We start from the raw sequence: 18,624 nt of genomic DNA on the forward strand, positions 1-18,624 counted from the left end.
CCGCAGAGCTTGGATGTTGTGTCGCAATCTTGTGATAGTCATCTGGCAGAAATGCTCATTCTGTGAGTTTAGGCAGAAGATGGAGAGTGGGTGGGCAGCAAGGGATTGGCCAGGGTTCGTGTCTTGTGGCCCTTCCTGGCATTCCCACGGAATTGCTGATTACAACAACAACAAGCCTTTAATAGCATATAAAAGTACAATATAAGAAGGGAAAGTACAAAAGGATCCACTGCTAGTGAGAACAGAGGCAAAGATCATGCTTTAGACATAATACATTCACGATTTCTCGTGGCAAGATGTAAAAACTTTGCTACTGGTTCAATTATATCAGGGTTCTGGGATGTCAAAAGAAACTGAGTCTTTCGTCCATCCGAATGCAGTTGTCTTAAACACAGCAGTGAGTGAAGAGATTTGGCTCGGATCGAGGAATAAAATGGACAAGGGAAGAAAACGTCTGTAAGTGATTCTATACAGCATTGTCCACAGGGGCACAACCTAGCTGAATGCGGGATCTGTTGAAATCTCCCATATAGAACAGCAGAAGGTAGAGCATTAGTTCTAGCTAACATGAATGCTCTATGCTGTTGTGGGATGCTTAGATGGTAGAATTACGTAGCTAGGGGCTGCGAACTTGGTGAGATCCCCAAGCTCAATGGCGAGCAAACATTTCTAGCTTTACTGCTAAGTTCCTGCAGTTCTATGTCTAACAGTCTGCGTTGAATTAAATTAAATGCAGTCTTTTCAGATATCAGATACAAGGAGTCTAAAGATATCCCTATAGATTTAACTATTCCCTCAATGTGTCCTAACCAAGTAGATGACTCATGTTCAGATACCATGAGGGAAATTAGACTATTGGGGTCAGATCTAAAATGAATGCGAAGCCAGAACTTGATTGTTAACAACCATGCTCTGGTTTCCAATAGTCTTTGGCTGGTTTCTAGACATAGGACTGCGTAAGAGACACAGTTCGGGGTCCCAAGGATTTTACGAAGGAAGACAGATTGGAGACTTTCGACTGCTTGGTTAAAAGCGTTGATCCAAATAGGGATGCCATAGAGCAGTTGGGCACTTAGTTTCCCATTGAATACTTTGAGGGCTGCTGGCATGTACTGGTTACCACTGGTGTAGAAGAAATGTGTAATTGCCAGGGCACTAGTTTTTTCAGATGTGATTGCATATTTCCTCTGTGTAGCTCAATTTGCATTATGGTGAAAAAATATTCCCAGGTATTTGAAGCTTTTATCTTGTTCAATGTTGTTACCTCTTACATTCCATTAAGGAGGCTTCCAAGGCTTTCCAAAAACCACAATTTTTGACTTCTCAAAGTTCAGAGCAAGTTTGTTTACTTCACAGAAGTCCAGGAATTGAACCAGTAAGTGTTTTAAGCCAATTTGTGAATGGGACAGCACTACCACATCATCTGCGTATAAAAGCAGTGGGATGTGAAGAGAACCAATTTTTGGGCTATGGCCAGAATTGGGGGATAAGGACGGAGCAAGGTCATTTATAAAAAGGTTAAATAGGAGGGGAGCCCAAATGCATCCTTATTTTACCCCTTTGTTGATTGGTATTTCAGGAGTAAGACTCCCAAGGGGGTGAGTTTGACTTGGCAACAGGTAGAAGAATAGAGTTTCCTTACAAGATATAGGAGCCTTTTATCTATCTCCATCTTTAACAGCTTATCCCAGAGAAGATCTCTAGGGATAGAATCAAAGGCCGCCTTAAGGTCCAGAAAAGCTGCAAAGAGCTTTGGACCCTCTTTCTTACTATATTTGTTGACAAGGTGGGCAAGGATGGTGCAATGGAGGATTTCCCTTGACAGAATCTAACCTGCTCAGGGCCTAGAATCGTTTCCTTAGTCAACCACAAGGGAAGTTTGTTTGATAGGAGTTTGGCATATAGCTTCCCAAGAATAGAGAGACTGCTGATGGGTCTATAATTGGTTGGGAGCAAGGTTCACCCTTTTAAAATACTGGATCAAGGATTGCATTTGTCCATGAGTCAGGCATTAAGCCTTTGTTAATTACAGTCAAGAGAGCAGCCAAGAGAGGAGCCCACCAGTCTGGGGAGGTTTTAAGCAGCTCAGGAGGGATCACATCAGGTCCTGGTGCTTTTCTAGGCTTTAGTTGATCAATACAAGCCCTGCCTTCATCAGGCATCCCTGGGGCCCAGTCTGGGATATCTGACGGGTTGATCTCGGGGAGGCTACAGGAGCTAAAATTGCTGATTGACACTGTGGGATGGTGGGTGAATTTCCTCCAGGCCAGGCTGAATTCTGGAGATTTTTGGTGTGTGGGGATCACTTGGGCATGAAATAGGGGCCACTGTGGGTGGGCAGATAGTTTATGAGTTCCTGCATTGTGCAGAGGGTTGGACTAGATGACTCTGGAGGTCCCTTACAACTCTATGATTCTAGAATCATAGAATCATAGAATCAAAGAGTTGGAAGGAGCCATACAGGCCATCTAGTCCAACCCCCTGCTCAACGCAGGATCAGCCCTAAGCATCCAAGAAAAGTGTGTATCCAACCTTTGCTTGAAGACTGCCAGTGAGGGGGAGCTCACCACCTCCTTAGGCAGCCTATTCCACTGCTGAACTACTCTAACTGTGAAAAACCTTTTCCTGATATCTAGCCTATATCGTTGTACTTGAAGTTTAAACCCATTACTGCGTATCCTCTCCTCTGCAGCCAGCAGAAACAGCATCCTGCCCTCCTCCAAGTGACAACCTTTCAAATACGTAAAGAGGGCTATCATGTCCCCTCTCAACCTCCTTTTCTCCAGGCTGAACATTCTCAAGTCCCTCAAATTCTAAGTTTTTTGTAACACTTAAAGCTCTATCTTCTCTTTTCACTTTTGTTAATACATTGATTTGGACACTTGTGTACCTTCTTTAACGGCTCTTTCCCCCCCATTCCATGATCTAGCTCTTGCAGTATTTTACCATTGTGATTCTGACTCATGCCTCATTGTGCGGCTACCTCTAATTCCTCTTGTCCCTCCTGTGCCAGAAGCAGGAAGCCTTGTTGGGCCCTCTGCAGGTGTGGCTGAGCTAGGATAGGGAGCCAAAGGCAGCCGATGCCCCAGCAGGACAACGAGCAACTGCACCAGTGGTGTGTGGCTCAAAGAAGAAGAAGAAGAAGAAGAAGAGTTGGTTCTTATATGCCACTTTCCCTACCTGAAAGAGGCTCAAAGTGGCTTGCAGTCACCTTCCCTTTCCTCTCCCCACAACAGACACCCTGTGGGGTGGGTGAGGCTGAGAGAGCCCTGAGATTCCTGCTTGGTCAGAACAGTTTTATCAGTGCCGTGGCGAGCCACCCAAAGTCACCCAGCTGGCTGCATGTGCGGGAGCGCAGAATCGAACCCGGCATGCCAGATTAGAATCATAGAATCATGGAATTATACAGTTGGAAGGGGCCATACAGGCCATCTAGTCCAACCCCCTGCTCAATGCAGGATCAGCCCTAAGCAGTCTAAAGCATCCAAGAAAGCTGTGTATCCAGCCTTTGCTTAAAGACTGCCAGTGAGGGGGAGCTCACCACCTCCTTAGGCAGCCTATTCCACTGCTGAACTACTCTGACTGTGAAAAGTTTTTTTTCCTGATATCTAGCCTATATCGTTGTACTTGAAGTTGAAACCCATTACTGCGTGTCCTCTCCTCTGCAGCCAACGGAAACAGCATCCTGCCCTCCTCCAAGTGACAACCTTTCAAATACTTAAAGAGGGCTATCCTGTCCCCTCTCAACCTCCTTTTCTCCAGGCTGAACATTCCCAAGTCCCTCAACCTATCTTCATAGGGCTTGGTCCCTTGGCCCCAGATCATCCTCGTCGCTCTCCTCTGTACCCTTTCAATTTTATCTACGTCCTTCTTGAAGATTACACCCATGCAGAGGCTGCCCAAGGGGCCAAGGCCCTCACGGTATTCCTTCCTTCTTGTATGTGGCACAATCCTACCAGAGGGGAAAACGTGCGGCTTCCATTCCATCATTCGTAACAGTTTTAAATGGCTCAGGAAGGCTCCCCTGGAGTGGCTGGTCCTTGCCAGACAAGGGGCTTGAGAAGCCACCTCTTTTCCTGCCTGGACGTCATTGGTGGTCTCCCATCCCAGTGCTGACCCAGCCCTGCTTAACTCTTGGAAGGACCGGACAGCTTCAGGAGGCGGGCTGGGTGGGATCCGTTTTCCTGCTGAGATCCTTCCCCTCCTCACACTTTTGTCCTTCCCAAACTCCACCCAATATCTCCATGAATTGCTGAACCAGGGCTGGCAGCTTTTCCCAAAAAGTCCTCACCTTTGGGAGGCTGGAGAAGCCTTCTCCTGCTTTCTCCGGGCCACAGGATTTTCCATGGGTTGCTTCTCTTTATCTCCCTCCCTCCCTTTCCCTGCCTGTCTTTCTCCCCAAGGAGACCCAAAGCAGCTTTTACAAATGACTTTTACAAAGAACTTATATATTTCTCCCAGACTAAAATATGTCCACTGCAAAAAGAGGAGGAGGCAATAGAGTGTGTTTGGAATTTGCCATAGAACAGGGAAGAGTTGTGTGCCTGTGGGGGGGGGGGGGGTCGGGGGGAGCCCAAGAACGTTTGGGGACCCCTGGTCTAGAAGAACCTCCAGCTGGAAAAAGCGACTCACCTTTGCTCAGGGATGGAAAGTCACCAGCAGGTCAGGTCCCGTTCAGACGTAGACCGAGCAGCTTAGCTGGACACGGAGCCAGACATCGGTCCGGAAGCCGCCCTCTGCCTCCAGCAGGAAGTCTCCGGTGCCTGGGAGCTGCTGGTCTCTCTGCCGCCGCAGGTGTGGCAGGCTGATCCTGCCTGGAGGGAGGAAGGCTTTTCTTGGCCTGGGGGCCCAGGGGATGCTCCTGGAGTCACAATGACAGCGAGCTTGGAGAATTGGAACGGGTCTCATCTCAGCATTTCAGCGGGAGGGGGGGTAACTTTGCTCACCCCTGAAGGCCTTACAGAACAGGTAAACATGCCACAGACTGGTCGAGCAGCTGCCTGTCCTGTGCTCCCTCCATGCTGCATCCAGAGGGGCTTTTCTCTGCCACCCCCCCCAGGAAGTGCCCACCTCCTCTTGCTGCAGCCCAGGGCAGGGCCCACGGTCCGTGGCCGAGGAAGGCGACTGCTGGCACCAGCCACGTGTGGGACCGCTTCCCACCTGCTTGTCCTCTCTGGTCTCCCCAGTATGGAGACCCAGGTCCGGCATCACCCGTTGCCTCTTGCATTTCGGCCAGGTTCTGAGTCTTCGCTGGAGACAAAAGGGACAGTGCCCCTCAAGTGTGAAGCTTTGCCCTTCATCATCTTCATCACCATCTTCTTCATCTTCATCCTCCTCCTCCTCCTAATTCTATACTGCCCTCCAACTATGGCTCAGGATGGTGTGCAAGATACGTTAAAATGAACTATAATTAAAAACCTGCACAATACACCAACAATCAAGGCAATAAAACAAATAAAAAACTAAGTCTCAAATCAGCAGCATCGAGCACCCCAGAAATCCCCTGCCCCGCAGTCTCCAGACAAGGTTTCATTCCGGGGGGGGGCGTGTTTTGTAGGGGAGGGCCACAGATGCTACAAAGGCATGGGCCCCAACAAAAAGGTGGGTGGAAGAGCTTCGTCTTGCTGGCCTTGCGGAACTGTGTCAGCTCCGACAGGGCCCAGATCTACTCAGGAGCTCATTCCACCAACTGGGGGCCAGGACCGAAACTGTTGTGGCCCAGGTTGAGGCCAAATGTACATCCTTTACCAAGAAGTTAAAGTAAACTAAGAGCCTCACTTGGATGGACTCCTTGTCCAGGGCCTCCAGCTGCCTCCTAAGTGCTAAGTCACTTGTAGCTTTCTTTCTGGCTTTCTGGCTTGTCTGTCCGTCCGTCCGTCTTCTCCTTCTCCTTCTCCTTCTCCTTCTCCTTCTCCTTCTCCTTCTCCTTCTCCTTCTCCTTCTCCTTCTCCTTCTCCTTCTCCTTCTCCTTCTCCTTCTCCTTCTCCTTCTCCTTCTCCTTCTCCTTCTCCTTCTCCTTCTCCTTCTCCTTCTCCTTCTCCTTCTCCTCCTCCTCATCATTTCCCGCCACTCATGAGGCCTGCTTGTGGTGGGTTACAAATGTCCACTAAAAAGTCTTTGGAAATCTCCTTCAAGTCCTCAGGTTTCCAAACTTCAGGTGGCACCTGGAGATCTTCTGGGATTACCACTGTTGTCTGGTGATAGAGATCAGTTCTCCTGGAGGAAATGGCTGCTTCGGAAGGTGAACTTCATGGCATTATACCCTGCTGAGGTCCTCCGCTCCCCAAATTTTCAAACCTGGAGGTGGCTCCCCTGAATCTGAAGTGGACAAGTTGCTGGGGTCAGTAAAGGTGACTTTTTGCCCCCTCGATCCATGTCCGTCCTGGTGACTCAAAACGAGTGACCAGCGGATAGGAGGCCCCTTGGGAGAGATTGTCAACCTCTCCCTGACTTCAGGGGAGTTTCCGGAGTTGCTGAAGGAGGCAACAGTCCGTCCCTTGCTGAAAAAACCATCACTGGACCTGCAAGACCCAGCCAGCTACCACTCAATCTCCCGTCTTGTGTTTTTGGGTAAGGTAGTCGAAAGGGCCATGGTAGACCAGCTCCTGGCTTACTTGGAGGAAACTTCGGTGCTCAATCCATACCAGTCAGGCTTCCATCCTGGCCACGGGGTGGAGACAGTGTTGGTTACCTTGGTGGATGATCTCCAGTGCCAGCTGGATTGGGGCAGGTTGGTGGTACTCCTGTAACTCGATCTGTCGGCCACATTTGATGTGGTCGACCATGAGTTGCTGACCCACCACCTCGCTGGGGCCAGGATTCATGGAACAGCCCATCAATGGCTGTGTTCCTTTTTCCAGGACCGGACACAGAGGGTGGCAGTGGGGGAGACTTTATCATACCCTTATAGTCTCCTTTGCGGGGTTCCACAGGGTGTGGCACTACTCCCCATATTGTTTAACATCTTCATGTGCCCTCTAGGACATCTGGTCTGGAGTTACAGGCTGGGTTGTCATCAATATACAGATGATGGAGCGGTTTCTCAGTGGAACAGGCTTCCTCGGGAGGTGGTGGGTTCTCCATCTTTGGAGATTTTTAAGCAGAGGCTGGAGAGCCATCTGGTGGAGAGGCTGATTCTGTGAAGGCTCAAGGGGGTGGCAGGTGACAGTGGAGGAGCGATTGGGATGTGAGTGTCCTGCATAGTGCAGGGGGTTAGACTAGATGACCCAGGAGGTTCCTTCCAACTCTAGGATTCCCTGATACCCAGCTCTATCCCCTCATGGATGGCCACCTGATCTTACCCCAGATATATTTGCCAGATGTTTGGAAGCCGTGGCTGGATGGTTAGAGCAGAGCCTTCTGAAACTCAACCCTTCCAAGACGGAGGTCCTGAGGCTGAGCAGGAAAGGGGCAGGACGGGAAGCATGCCTCCCTACCTTTGTGGGGGCACAACTTAACATCTTACCCACAGCAAGGAATTTGGGGGTGATCCTGGATGCCTCCCTTATGATGGAGGCACAGATCACAGGTGAGGCACGCATGGCATTTTACAATCTTTGCCAAGCGAGGCTACTGGCCCCCAGATGTCTGGCCACAGTGATCCATGCAACAGTCACCTCTAGATTGGACTTCTGTAACTCGCTCTGCCTGGGCCAGGACAATCTGCTTTGTAGTAGATTTTATCACAGTACCAGATGCCCCAAACATTCCTCATTATTTCCTCTCCCTTTCTTCCTTGCCTACCTGTAAGTTTCCTGCTTCTCACCCTGCGTCCTTATCAGGTATTATGGCTGTAAAATGTGCGGCATTTGGTGAGTTTATGTGTTTTGTCATGTAGCTTGAAACTAGTTCTAACTATGCCTATGATGAGTACACTTGCTTAGTTTAATAAATGAAACTTTTTCCTCCAGAAAAGTTTGCTTTTATTTTTGACTCACAAAGATTCTCACACTAGAGTCCTCACTGGTTCATCTTGGAGGATCCATATCCAGCTTGTGCTGAAGCAGCTGCATTGAATCATAGAATCATAGAATCATAGAGTTGGAAGGGGCCGTACAGGCCATCTAGTCCAACCCCCTGCTCAACAGGACATTTTTTTCCTGATATCTAGCCTATATCGTTGTACTTGAAGTTTAAACCCATTACTGCGTGTCCTCTCCTCTGCAGCCAACAGAAACAGCATCCTGCCCTCCTCCAAGTGACAACCTTTCAAATACTTAAAGAGGGCTATCATGTCCCCTCTCAACCTCCTTTTCTCCAGGCTGAACATTCCCAAGTCCCTCAACCTACCTTCATAGGGCTTGGTCCCTTGGCCCCAGATCATCCTCGTCGCTCTCCTCTGTACCCTTTCAATTTTATCTACGTCCTTCTTGAAGTGAGGCCTCCAGAACTGCACACAGTACTCCAGGTGTGGTCTGACCAGAGCCGTATACAATGGGACTATGACCTCTTGTGATTTTGATGTGATGCCCCTGTTGACACAGCCCAAAATGGCATTTGCCTTTTTTACCGCTGCATCACACTGCCTGTTCATGTTTAGCTTACAATCCACAAGTACCCCAAGGTCTCGTTTGCATCAACATTTCCTCTGAGTGTGTCCAAAGAATAAAAATATCACCCAGAAACCTCTTGTATGGTGCAAAAGATATTTTATACAGAGTTTCATTTTGAAAAATTTTGCTCTTCCCTAATTTTGTGATTGAAGGGTGACCTTGGACCAGTCACAGTTCTCTCAGAGCTCTCTCAGCCCCACCTATTTCCAGGTTGTCTGTTGAGGGGAGAGGAAGGGGAAAGAGATTGGAAGCTACTTTCAGACTCCTTCAGGTTGTGAAATGTGGGGTACAAAAAACATCTCTTCATTTTCTTCTGTAGATATTTTGGGGATGGTGGTGTCCACTTTCCTGATGCCCACAGGCTTAAAAAGGTTGGGGACCCCCTACTCTGTTCTGTATCACTCATGAGACATACACACACACACACACACACACTGCCCCCCCACCCAGCACAAACTGTGAGACAGATACCCGGACAGGAAATGTATCTTTGGAAAACCTTCTAGTTATAACTCTTTAACTTTCTCATGGCTACATTATGAATATCTTCATTTCCCACAATTTCACCAGTCAAGCATTTAGGTTTTGTATTTGGAGAGCAAGAAATAATTTATTATTTGTTTATTTGCAGAATTTGTGTATCAACTTTCACTCAGAATATGACAATATGGAGGCCATCAGAAAATGATGCGATACACAAGACCGATGTCAGAGCCTGCTTGGTGTGGCCCTTGCCAGGAACTGGGGGAATTCCAGGGAGAGGGAGTATTCAGAGCTGACCACTGCTGGGGGAGAAAGAGGAGGAGCCAGAGACCCCTTGGCCGGGGCTGCCCGGGGCTGGGCACAAAGGGTACAAATGCTGACAGAGTCTGCCAATGTCCTCCTTTACTGTTTGTGTGACAATGTATTAACCTTCCTTTAACCTCCCAAGACCTTCTTCAGGGCTCCTTTCACCTCCTTGTTGCGGAGGCTGTAGATGAGGGGGTTCAGCATTGGGGTGATTATGCAGTACATGGTAGACATCACAGTGTCAATTACTAAGGAATGACCGGCGCTTGGACGATTGTAGTTAAGGACTCCGTTTCCAAAGTAAATGATGACAACAGTGAGGTGAGAAGCACAGGTGGAAAAAGCTCTTTGCTTACCAGTAGTGGAACGGATCTTCAAGATGGAGGACACGATGAAGCAGTAGGAGAGGAGTGTGACCAGGAAATCACCCCCACCCACAAAAAGGCTTGCTATGTGGACTGCTAGGTCATTGACATACACATCACTGCAAGAAATTTTCATCAGTGGGGGGAGATCACAGAGGATGTGAGGAATCTGGTTGACTCCACAAAAGAGCAAGTTGGAGCTGAGAGCTGTATGGAGAGCAGCGTCTAGAAGGCCCGCAACCCAGGCGGCAAAGGCTAGGAGGGTGCACACCTTGGAGCTCATGAGGCGGGAGTAATGCAAAGGTCTGCAGATGGCGGCATAGCGGTCGTAGGCCATGACGGCTAGGAGTGTACTCTCTGTGCATGTGAACGTCATCAGGAAGAACACCTGGGCCAGGCACTGGTTGTAGGTGATGGTTTGTCGCTGGAGCAAGAAGTTCAGCAGGATCTTGGGGAGTGTGACGGAGGAGAAGCAAATATCTAAGCTGGAGAGGTGGCTGAGGAAGTAGTACATGGGAGTATGGAGGCTGGAATCCAGCTGAATCAGAATGAATATCGTGAGGTTCCCCAATACAGTGAACAAGTAAATGACTAGGAATGGCAGGAAGAGGTAGAGGTGGATGTTTGGGATGCCGGAGAAGCCCAGGAAGACAAATTCCATCACTTGAGTCTGATTCTTGTCTCCCATTGTGAGCTCAGACCTCACCTGCAAGAAGAGAAAAATAGGTGGAGAAAACATCTTCTTGGAGTACGCAAGATCTGTCGTGTGCCTGACTGAACAGCATGAGAAGAGTTTCCTGCAGGGGGCATGAGAAGAGGTTTATTTTATTTTATTTTAGCATAGTTAGAATAAGAAGTTTCTGCTGTTCCTCTTATGTCCTCCTTTGGCGACTTCCTGCTCTTTGGAGCTCATTTCCTCCCTGATTGCCTCCAGAACAGAATGAATGAAAGAATGAACAGAACAGTTAGTTAGACTGCTAAGACTTTCTCTCCTCCCTTACTTACAAAATTCAAGCCCAAGGGCATAGAGTGCTTATTAAGGAAAGGCTTACAACCTTTTAATTCAGCAGTTCTCTATCTGGGGATACCAACCCCCAGAGGAGTCGATCCGCCTTTTCAGGGGGGTCACCAAGGCCGACCCAAAGGGGAAGGGGCTGTGGCTGCACACACTTGATTGAACAATCTCTGATACAAGCAGGTGTCAGGAGTGGAGGGTTGTACTCTGAAGAGAGCAAATGTTATTCTGATCTTCAAAAAAGGGAGGAAGGATGACCCGGGAAACTACAGACCAGTGAGTCTGACCTCTGTTGTGGGGAAGATAATGGAGCAGATATTAAAGGGAGCGATCTGCAAACATCTGGAGGGCAATTTGGTGATCCAAGGAAGTCAGCATGGATTTGTCTCCAACAGGTCCTGTCAGACCAACCTGGTTTCCTTTTTTGACCAAGTAACAGGTTTGCTGGATCGGGGAAATTCGGTTGATGTCATTTACTTGGAATTTAGCAAAGCTTTTGACAAGGTTCCCCATGATGTTCTGATGGATAAATTGAAGGACTGCAATCTGGATTTTCAGATAGTTAAGTGGATAGGGAATTGGTTAGAGAACTGCACTCAAAGAGTTGTTTTCAATGATGTTTCATCAGACTGGAGAGAGGTGAGTAGCGGGGTACCTCAGGGTTCGGTGCTCGGCCCGGTACTTTTTAACATATTTATTAATGATCTAGATGAGGGGGTGGAGGGACTACTCATCAAGTTTGCAGATGACACCAAATTGGGAGGACTGGCAAATACTCCGGAAGATAGAGACAGAGTTCAACGAGATCTGAACACAATGGAAAAATGGGCAAATGAGAACAAGATGCAATTTAATAAAGATAAGTGTAAAATTCTGCATCTGGGTAAGAGAAATGAAAAGCATGCCTACTGGATGGGGGATACGCTTCTAGGTAACACTGTGTGTGAACGAGACCTTGGGGTACTTGTGGATTGTAAACTAAACATGAGCAGGCAGTGTGATGCAGCGGTAAAAAAGGTGAATGCCATTTTGGGCTGTATCAACAGAGGCATCACATCAAAATCACAAGATGTCATAGTCCCATTGTATACGGCACTGGTCAGACCACACCTGGAGTACTGTGTGCAGTTCTGGAGGCCTCACTTCAAGAAGGACGTAGATAAAATTGAAAGGGTACAGAGGAGAGCGACGAGGATGATCTGGGGCCAAGGGACCAAGCCCTATGAAGATAGGTTGAGGGACTTGGGAATGTTCAGCCTGGAGAAAAGGAGGTTGAGAGGGGACATGATAGCCCTCTTTAAGTATTTGAAAGGTTGTCACTTGGAGGAGGGCAGGATGCTGTATCTGTGGGCTGCAGAGGAGAGGACACGCAGTAATGGGTTTAAACTACAAGTACACCGATATAGGCTAGATATCAGGATCAGCCCAGAGCATCCTAAGGCATCCAAGAAAAGTGTGTATCCAACCTTTGCTTGAAGACTGCCAGTGAGGGGGAGCTCACCACCTCCTTAGGCAGCCTATTCCACTGCTGAACTACCGCTGCATCACACTGCCTGCTCATGTTTAGTTTACAATCCACAAGTACCCCAAGGTCTCATTCACACACAGTGTTACCTAGAAGCGTATCCCCCATCCAGTAGGCATGCTTTTCATTTTTCTTACCCAGATGCAGAACTTTACACTTATCTTTATTAAATTGCATCTTGTTCTCATTTGCCCATTTTTCCATTGTGTTCAGATCTCGTTGAACTCTGTCTCTATCTTCCGGAGTATTTGCCAGTCCTCCCAATTTGGTGTCATCTGCAAACTTGATGAGTAGTCCCTCCACCCCCTCATCTAGATCATTAATAAATATGTTAAAAAGTACCGGGCCGAGCACCGAGCCCTGAGGTACCCCGCTACTCACCTCTCTCCAGTCTGATGAAACACCATTGACAACAACTCTTTGAGTGTGCAAGTTCTCTGGAAAGTTCTTTGAGCACTCTCGGGTGCATTTCATCTGGGCCAGGGGATCTGCTCCCTCTTGTGCCAAAAGCAGGAAGCCTCATTGGATCCACCCAGGTGTGGCTGACCCAGGATGGAGATCCAAATGCAGCCGAAATTCCAGCAGGAGAACTAGCAACTGCACCAGTGGCACCAAGATCAAAGGCAGCCAATGGGTGAAATAAACAATGGTGCTGAATTGAAATCCCAATATCTGGAAGAACTGCTGGCCAGAAAAAGCAACTTACTTTGTTCATGAATGACAAGCCAAGGCTGGGCTCCTCCCCCCTGCAGCTGTTCAGCTCCTGTTCCTCCTGTTCACATGCAGACCAAGCATCTTAGCCTGAAGGTGTGAGGAAGGATCCCCAAACGTGGAGCCAACCATCGGTCTGGAAGCCGCCCTCTGTCTCCAGTAGGAAGCCTTTGGTGCCTGGGAGCTGCTGGTCTCTCTGCAGCCGGAGGTGTGGCAAGCTGATTCTGCCTGGAGGGAGGAAGGCTTTTCTTGGCCTGGGGACCCGGGGGATGCTTGTGGATGGGAAGCCCAGAGGGAGGGAGGCATAATGGCAGGGAGCCCAGAGAACAGGTAACTGCGCTCATGCCCAGAAGGCCGTGCAGAATATGTAAGCATGCTGTGGACTGGCCTAGCTGCCCCCTGTCCCGAGTTCCTGTACTGTGCCATTGGGGTGGTCCCCATAAGAGGTGTGATGCAGCTTGTCTTCTGCCCTGCTGCTGAGTCCTCGTTACCAGCTGAGCTGCTAAGAAGAATTTGGAGCTGAGGTCTGATCAGGGCTGATGCCAGGGAGAGGGGCTGAGAGAGCCCTCAGATTACTGAAGGAGAATTGGTTCTTATACACCCTCTGAGAGAAGTGGGTCTGGGAGGGATTACTGAAGAAGAAGAACTATGCCAAGTGGATTAACATTGTCCCTTCTCTCTCTCCAAAGCTTTCAGAGAAAGAAACCCTGTGTCCTTTGGAAATGGGTGGGAGGGCATTTTGTCACTCCATGTATATATAGACAGGTCCTGCCAATGTCCTCCTTTACTGTTTGTGTGACAATGTGTTGACCTTCCTTTAACTTCCCAGGACCTTCCTGAGGGCTCCTTTCACCTCCTTGTTGCGGAGGCTGTAGATGAGGGGGTTCAGCATTGGGGTGATTATGCAGAACATGGTGGAGATGAGAGTATCCGTCTCCAAGGAGTAACCATTCCTTGGAGGATTATAGTTAAGGACCGCATTTCCAAAGTAAATGATGACAACGATGAGGTGAGAAGCACAGGTGGAAAAAGCTTTCCGCTTGCCGACTGTGGAACGGATCTTCAAGATGGAGGACAGGATGAAGCAGTAGGAGAGGACAGTGACCAGGAAAGCACCCCCACCCACAAAAAGGCTTGCTATACGGACCACTATCTCATTGATATGTGTATTACTGCAAGAAATTTTCATCAGTGGGGGGAGATCGCAGAAAATATGTTGAATCTGGTTGACTCCACAAAAGAGCAAGTTGGAGCTGAGAGCTGTATGGAGAGCAGCGTCTAGGAAGCCCCAGGCCCAGGTGGCAAAGGCCAGTAGGGTGCACACCTTGGTGTTCATGAGGCGGGAGTAATGCAAAGGTCTGCAGATGGCGGCATAGCGGTCGTAGGCCATGACGGCTAGGAGTGTAGTCTCTGTCCCCGTGAAAGACAACAGGAAGAACATCTGGGCCAGGCACTGGTTGTAGGTGATGGTTTGTCGCTGGAGCAAGAAGTTCAGCAGGATCTTGGGGACTGTGACGGAGGAGAAGCAAATATCTAAGCTGGAGAGGTGGCTGAGGAAGTAGTACATGGGAGTATGGAGGCTGGAATCCAGCTGAATCAGAATGAATATTGTGAGGTTCCCCAATACAGTGATCAAGTAGATGGCTAGGAATGGCAGGAAGAGGTAGAAGTGGCTGTTTGGGATGCCGGAGAAACCCAGGAAGACAAATTCCACCACTAGCGTCTCATTCCTCACTCCCATTGAGAGCTCAGAACTCACCTGCAAAGAGAGAAAAACAGGAAGTGGAGAAACATTTTCTTATTGTTGGAATATGCAAGATCTGAAGTGTGCGGGATTGAACAGACAATGGAGAATATCCTACTGGGGGTGCTACAGAATGGACCCTCTTTGGCTCTGCAAGCTCTATTTCACTTCTTGTCTGGCTGGTTGCCGCCTCCTGGAGGGACTATAAACCAATCTCTCTGAGTGTCGCCACCAAAACCTGATCTTTTATAGGGTTGCTTGCTTAGGGGATCCAGATTCCTAACTTCCCTTCCTGATTCCAAGGCCTCGCATCTGTGTCTCCCACAGCCCAGCACATCAACACTATGGAGACAAGGTGCTCTGGGGCACACCCTGGAGGAGTAGCTGCTTGCCAAGCTCCCTCCCTTGACTCTGGGGCTTCCTCTTGCTGTGGGGGAGCACTAGGTGGGTCAGAGGACCATGGCCATCTTTGAATTTATAAAAGATTTATTCAAAGAACAGTGTTTAAAAGACTACCTTTAGCACAAAATAGATTTAAGCAAAAGAATCCCAAGAAATTCCATCCTTCTGCTAAAACGTACTCTGATGGTCAGAACAGAGCTGGCTCCTTACTGAAGAGGCTACAAATGTCCTACAAATGTTCTTGGGTGCTTTAGGATGCTTTGGGCTGATGCTTCCCTTCTCCAGATACCTGCTCCTAGAGGTGGGAAAGGCTGGGAGAACCCTTTTGCTACAGCAAGACATGTTACAAACCAGTCCTCTCGTCATTCTCCATGCTGTCAGAATTAAATAAACAAGTCAATATTTCTGGGCCTCTATCCCATGGTTCACAATGATCTCTCTCCAGGAGCCAGTAGTGATAACTCTGCTAAAGAGCAAAATCTGTGTTTTGCAGAAATGACCGGGCATCCTCTTGTTCATACCATTAACAAACAGGGGCTGAGACCCCCGAGGGCAGCTTCATGCCCCCTCATCTAATCCAACAACTTTCCATCCCACCTATGGACTAAGAAGGTCACCTGGACGCTTGGACATCTGCATGGCCACCTCATGCTGTCTCTGTCCTCGTCCATCCCATCTGGGACTTCTCCTCTTTCCTCCCAAGCCCTCCTCTCTCTGTCTCCTTCCGATCCATGACCAGGGCCACCCTCTTCCCTGAGAACAGGCATGGATCTTAAGTCAGCTAAGACCCTTTTGGGTGCCCAAGTGCTTTCTTCTTAGCAATACAGTGGCACCTTTCCTTTGTCACCCCTTTGTGAAAACCCTGGCTCATGTCTGAGATGGCCCTGGCCAGAATGTCTGCTCCTTCCCTTCCCACCCTGGCCATTGCCTGCCCTCCGTCCTGCACTATCCCCAGCACACTTTGCGTGGTTCTGCTCCTTCACCCCATCATGGTTCCAGGCCGCCCTGAGTCCTCCTCATCTGCCTACTCTAGCCTGGATGTCATTGGTCCTCCAGCTCCACCACTCTCCTCACTGTGAAGAATAGCTGTTCTGCCCTTTATACCTGCTGCCCTTTATACCTAGGGCTGCCTCCCAGAATGCTGATGTGCCTCCCCCCATCCTGTACCTGTCCATTGGCAAAGGAAACAACTGCTGCAATGACACACAGCATAGGGACTTCCGGTGGAACTTCCGCTCCAGCTGGCTGGCTCCGAATCAATGGTGCTTCTTTGTGTTAGAGAATGTAGGTAAAAACTCTTTTACCTGCAAATTAGAATTCTCCAGTACAAAGGAAGGTATACCAGAAGGTATTTCATTCCAATTTAAAAGTAGGGAAGTTAAGATCAAAGACAAACAGAAAGCAAGAGACTTCCTAAAGAAACATAAAAAAGAGCTGAATTAAAATATTGGTCTGCTTGTAACAGAGCAAAACTAACTTATGTTGTGTAATAAAGATATGAATATAATAACTTGGAATGTGAATGGTTTAAATGACCCCAAAAAACGTAAAAGAGTGTTCCAATTTTTGAAAAAGTGGAATTTCCAAATAATCTCCTTACAGGAAACACATATAAAGGAATCGGTTAAAAATATTTAGTAAATAAGAATTTGGGTTTAGATTTTGTGTCAGCAATGAAAAAGGAAAAGAAAAATGGTATTGTGTTATATGTTTAGGAACAACTGAAACCACGTTGAATAAAATCTGATAAAGATGGAAGATATCTAATGTTAGAAGTGTAAATAAATGGTATCCAAACATTGGTGGTGGGGATAGGATGGAATGTGGTGGAACATTTATAAGTTGGATAAAGGAGATTTATAAAGAACAGTGGGCAAAGGTAATAGGAAATGGTGAGCTTACAGAGAAATTTAATATTCAGAAGGGAACACGGCACGGTTGCCCAATCTCACCCTTACTTTTTATCATGGCTCTAGAAGTCTTTAATCAAGACATAAGAGAAGACAAAAATATTACAGGTCTGAAAGTTAAACAACAGGTTTTTAAATTGAGGGCCTATGCAGATGATTTAATATTGATTTTGGAGGATCCTTTAGATTGTATAGATGTGGTATTAGACAAGCTTAAAGATTTTGAAGAGGTAACTGGTTTAAAAATAAACAAAATCAAATAAAAAATAATTGTGAAAAATATGGATAAGGAGAGTCAGAAAGGTTTAGAAGGGAAAACAGGATGTCAAATAGTTAAAACTTATAACTTAGGTATTAATATTGCTAGCACAAACTTGAGTCTATTCCAGGATAATTATGAGAAACTCTAGACAGAGGTCAAAAAAGATTTTAAAAAATGGGAGACTCTCAACTTATCTTTTATGGGTAGAATATCCGCCATAAAGATGAATATCTTGCCAAAAGTTTTGTATTTGTTTCAGAATATTCCAATTATTAAATCGGAGAAGCCATTCAGAAGTTGGCAGAGGGATTTGGCAAGTTTTGTTTGGAGAGGGAGAAAACCTAGAATAAAAATGAAAATTCTTTGTGATGCTAAAAAGAGGGGAGGACAGGCATTACCAAATTTAAGGATGTATTTTGATGCATGTAGTCTGGTTTGGATAAAGGAATGGATAGTTCTAAGAGAACAGAGATTATTAACATTAGAAGGTGCAGGTTTGAGGTTCGGCTGGCACGCATATTTATGGTACGAAAAAGAGAAAGCAAATAAACAATGTTTACATCATGTTATAAGATTTGCTTTATTTAAGGTTTGGAATAAGAATAAAAGAAAATTATATTCTAAAATTCCTTTATGGTTGTCACCACAGGAAGCTCTGTTCAGAGGGCAAGCAACATCAGAAACTAAATGGTTAAACTATAAGGACATAATTGAGATTTTTACCCAAGAAGGGATAATGCAGTTTAGAATGAAATCTCACAAGAAATTAGTGCAAGAATATAAATATGTAGACTGGTGGCTTTATAGACAGATAAAAGACAGATATTAAAGGGATAGGAAGCTATGGGAATTTTAAGTAGAAAAATCACAATTAGAGTTATATTTATGTAAAGATGATAATCATTTAATCAAGAAGATGTATGAATTATACATCTTCTTGATTAAATGAGGCAAGGAAGCTGGTAGCCAGAGGCGGATGTTGGATTTTCATAGGGCAAACTTTAATAAACTCATAGACATGATGAGTGTCATACCATGGACGAGAATGCTGGAAGGGAAGGGAGCATGTGAAGGGTGGGCGCTACTCAAACAGGAGCTATTGCATGCTCAATCAATGACTATCCCAGAAAGACGAAAACAGGAGCTCTAAGAAGCCTATTTGGATGAACAGAGAACTTCAAGAGGAACTAAGAAAGAAAAGGGAAATGTTCAGGAAATGGAGGGAAGGACAGAGCTCTAAAGAAGAGTACCTACAGATTACTAGGCACTGTAGATCAATCAACAGAAAGGCCAAAGCTGAGAGTGAGCTAAGATTGGCCAGGGAAGCCCATTGAAACAAGAAAAGATTT

General features: G+C 47.0%; 2 protein-coding genes across 2 annotated transcripts; both read right to left on the bottom strand.

Moving 5' to 3' along the window:
- Positions 1-9,273: 9,273 nt before the first annotated feature.
- Positions 9,274-10,394, bottom strand: LOC143839154 (olfactory receptor 5B12-like). Its single transcript, XM_077340980.1, has one exon. The coding sequence runs from the start codon at positions 10,392-10,394 to the stop codon at positions 9,471-9,473; it is 924 nt and encodes a 307-aa protein (XP_077197095.1). The 3' UTR covers positions 9,274-9,470.
- A 3,380-nt stretch (positions 10,395-13,774) lies between these two features.
- LOC143839155 (olfactory receptor 5V1-like) lies at positions 13,775-14,698 on the bottom strand. Its single transcript, XM_077340981.1, has one exon. The coding sequence runs from the start codon at positions 14,696-14,698 to the stop codon at positions 13,775-13,777; it is 924 nt and encodes a 307-aa protein (XP_077197096.1).
- Positions 14,699-18,624: the final 3,926 nt, after the last annotated feature.

This window comes from Paroedura picta, chromosome 5 (genome assembly GCF_049243985.1).
Source record: "Paroedura picta isolate Pp20150507F chromosome 5, Ppicta_v3.0, whole genome shotgun sequence".
Classification (NCBI taxonomy): Eukaryota; Metazoa; Chordata; class Lepidosauria; order Squamata; family Gekkonidae; genus Paroedura; species Paroedura picta.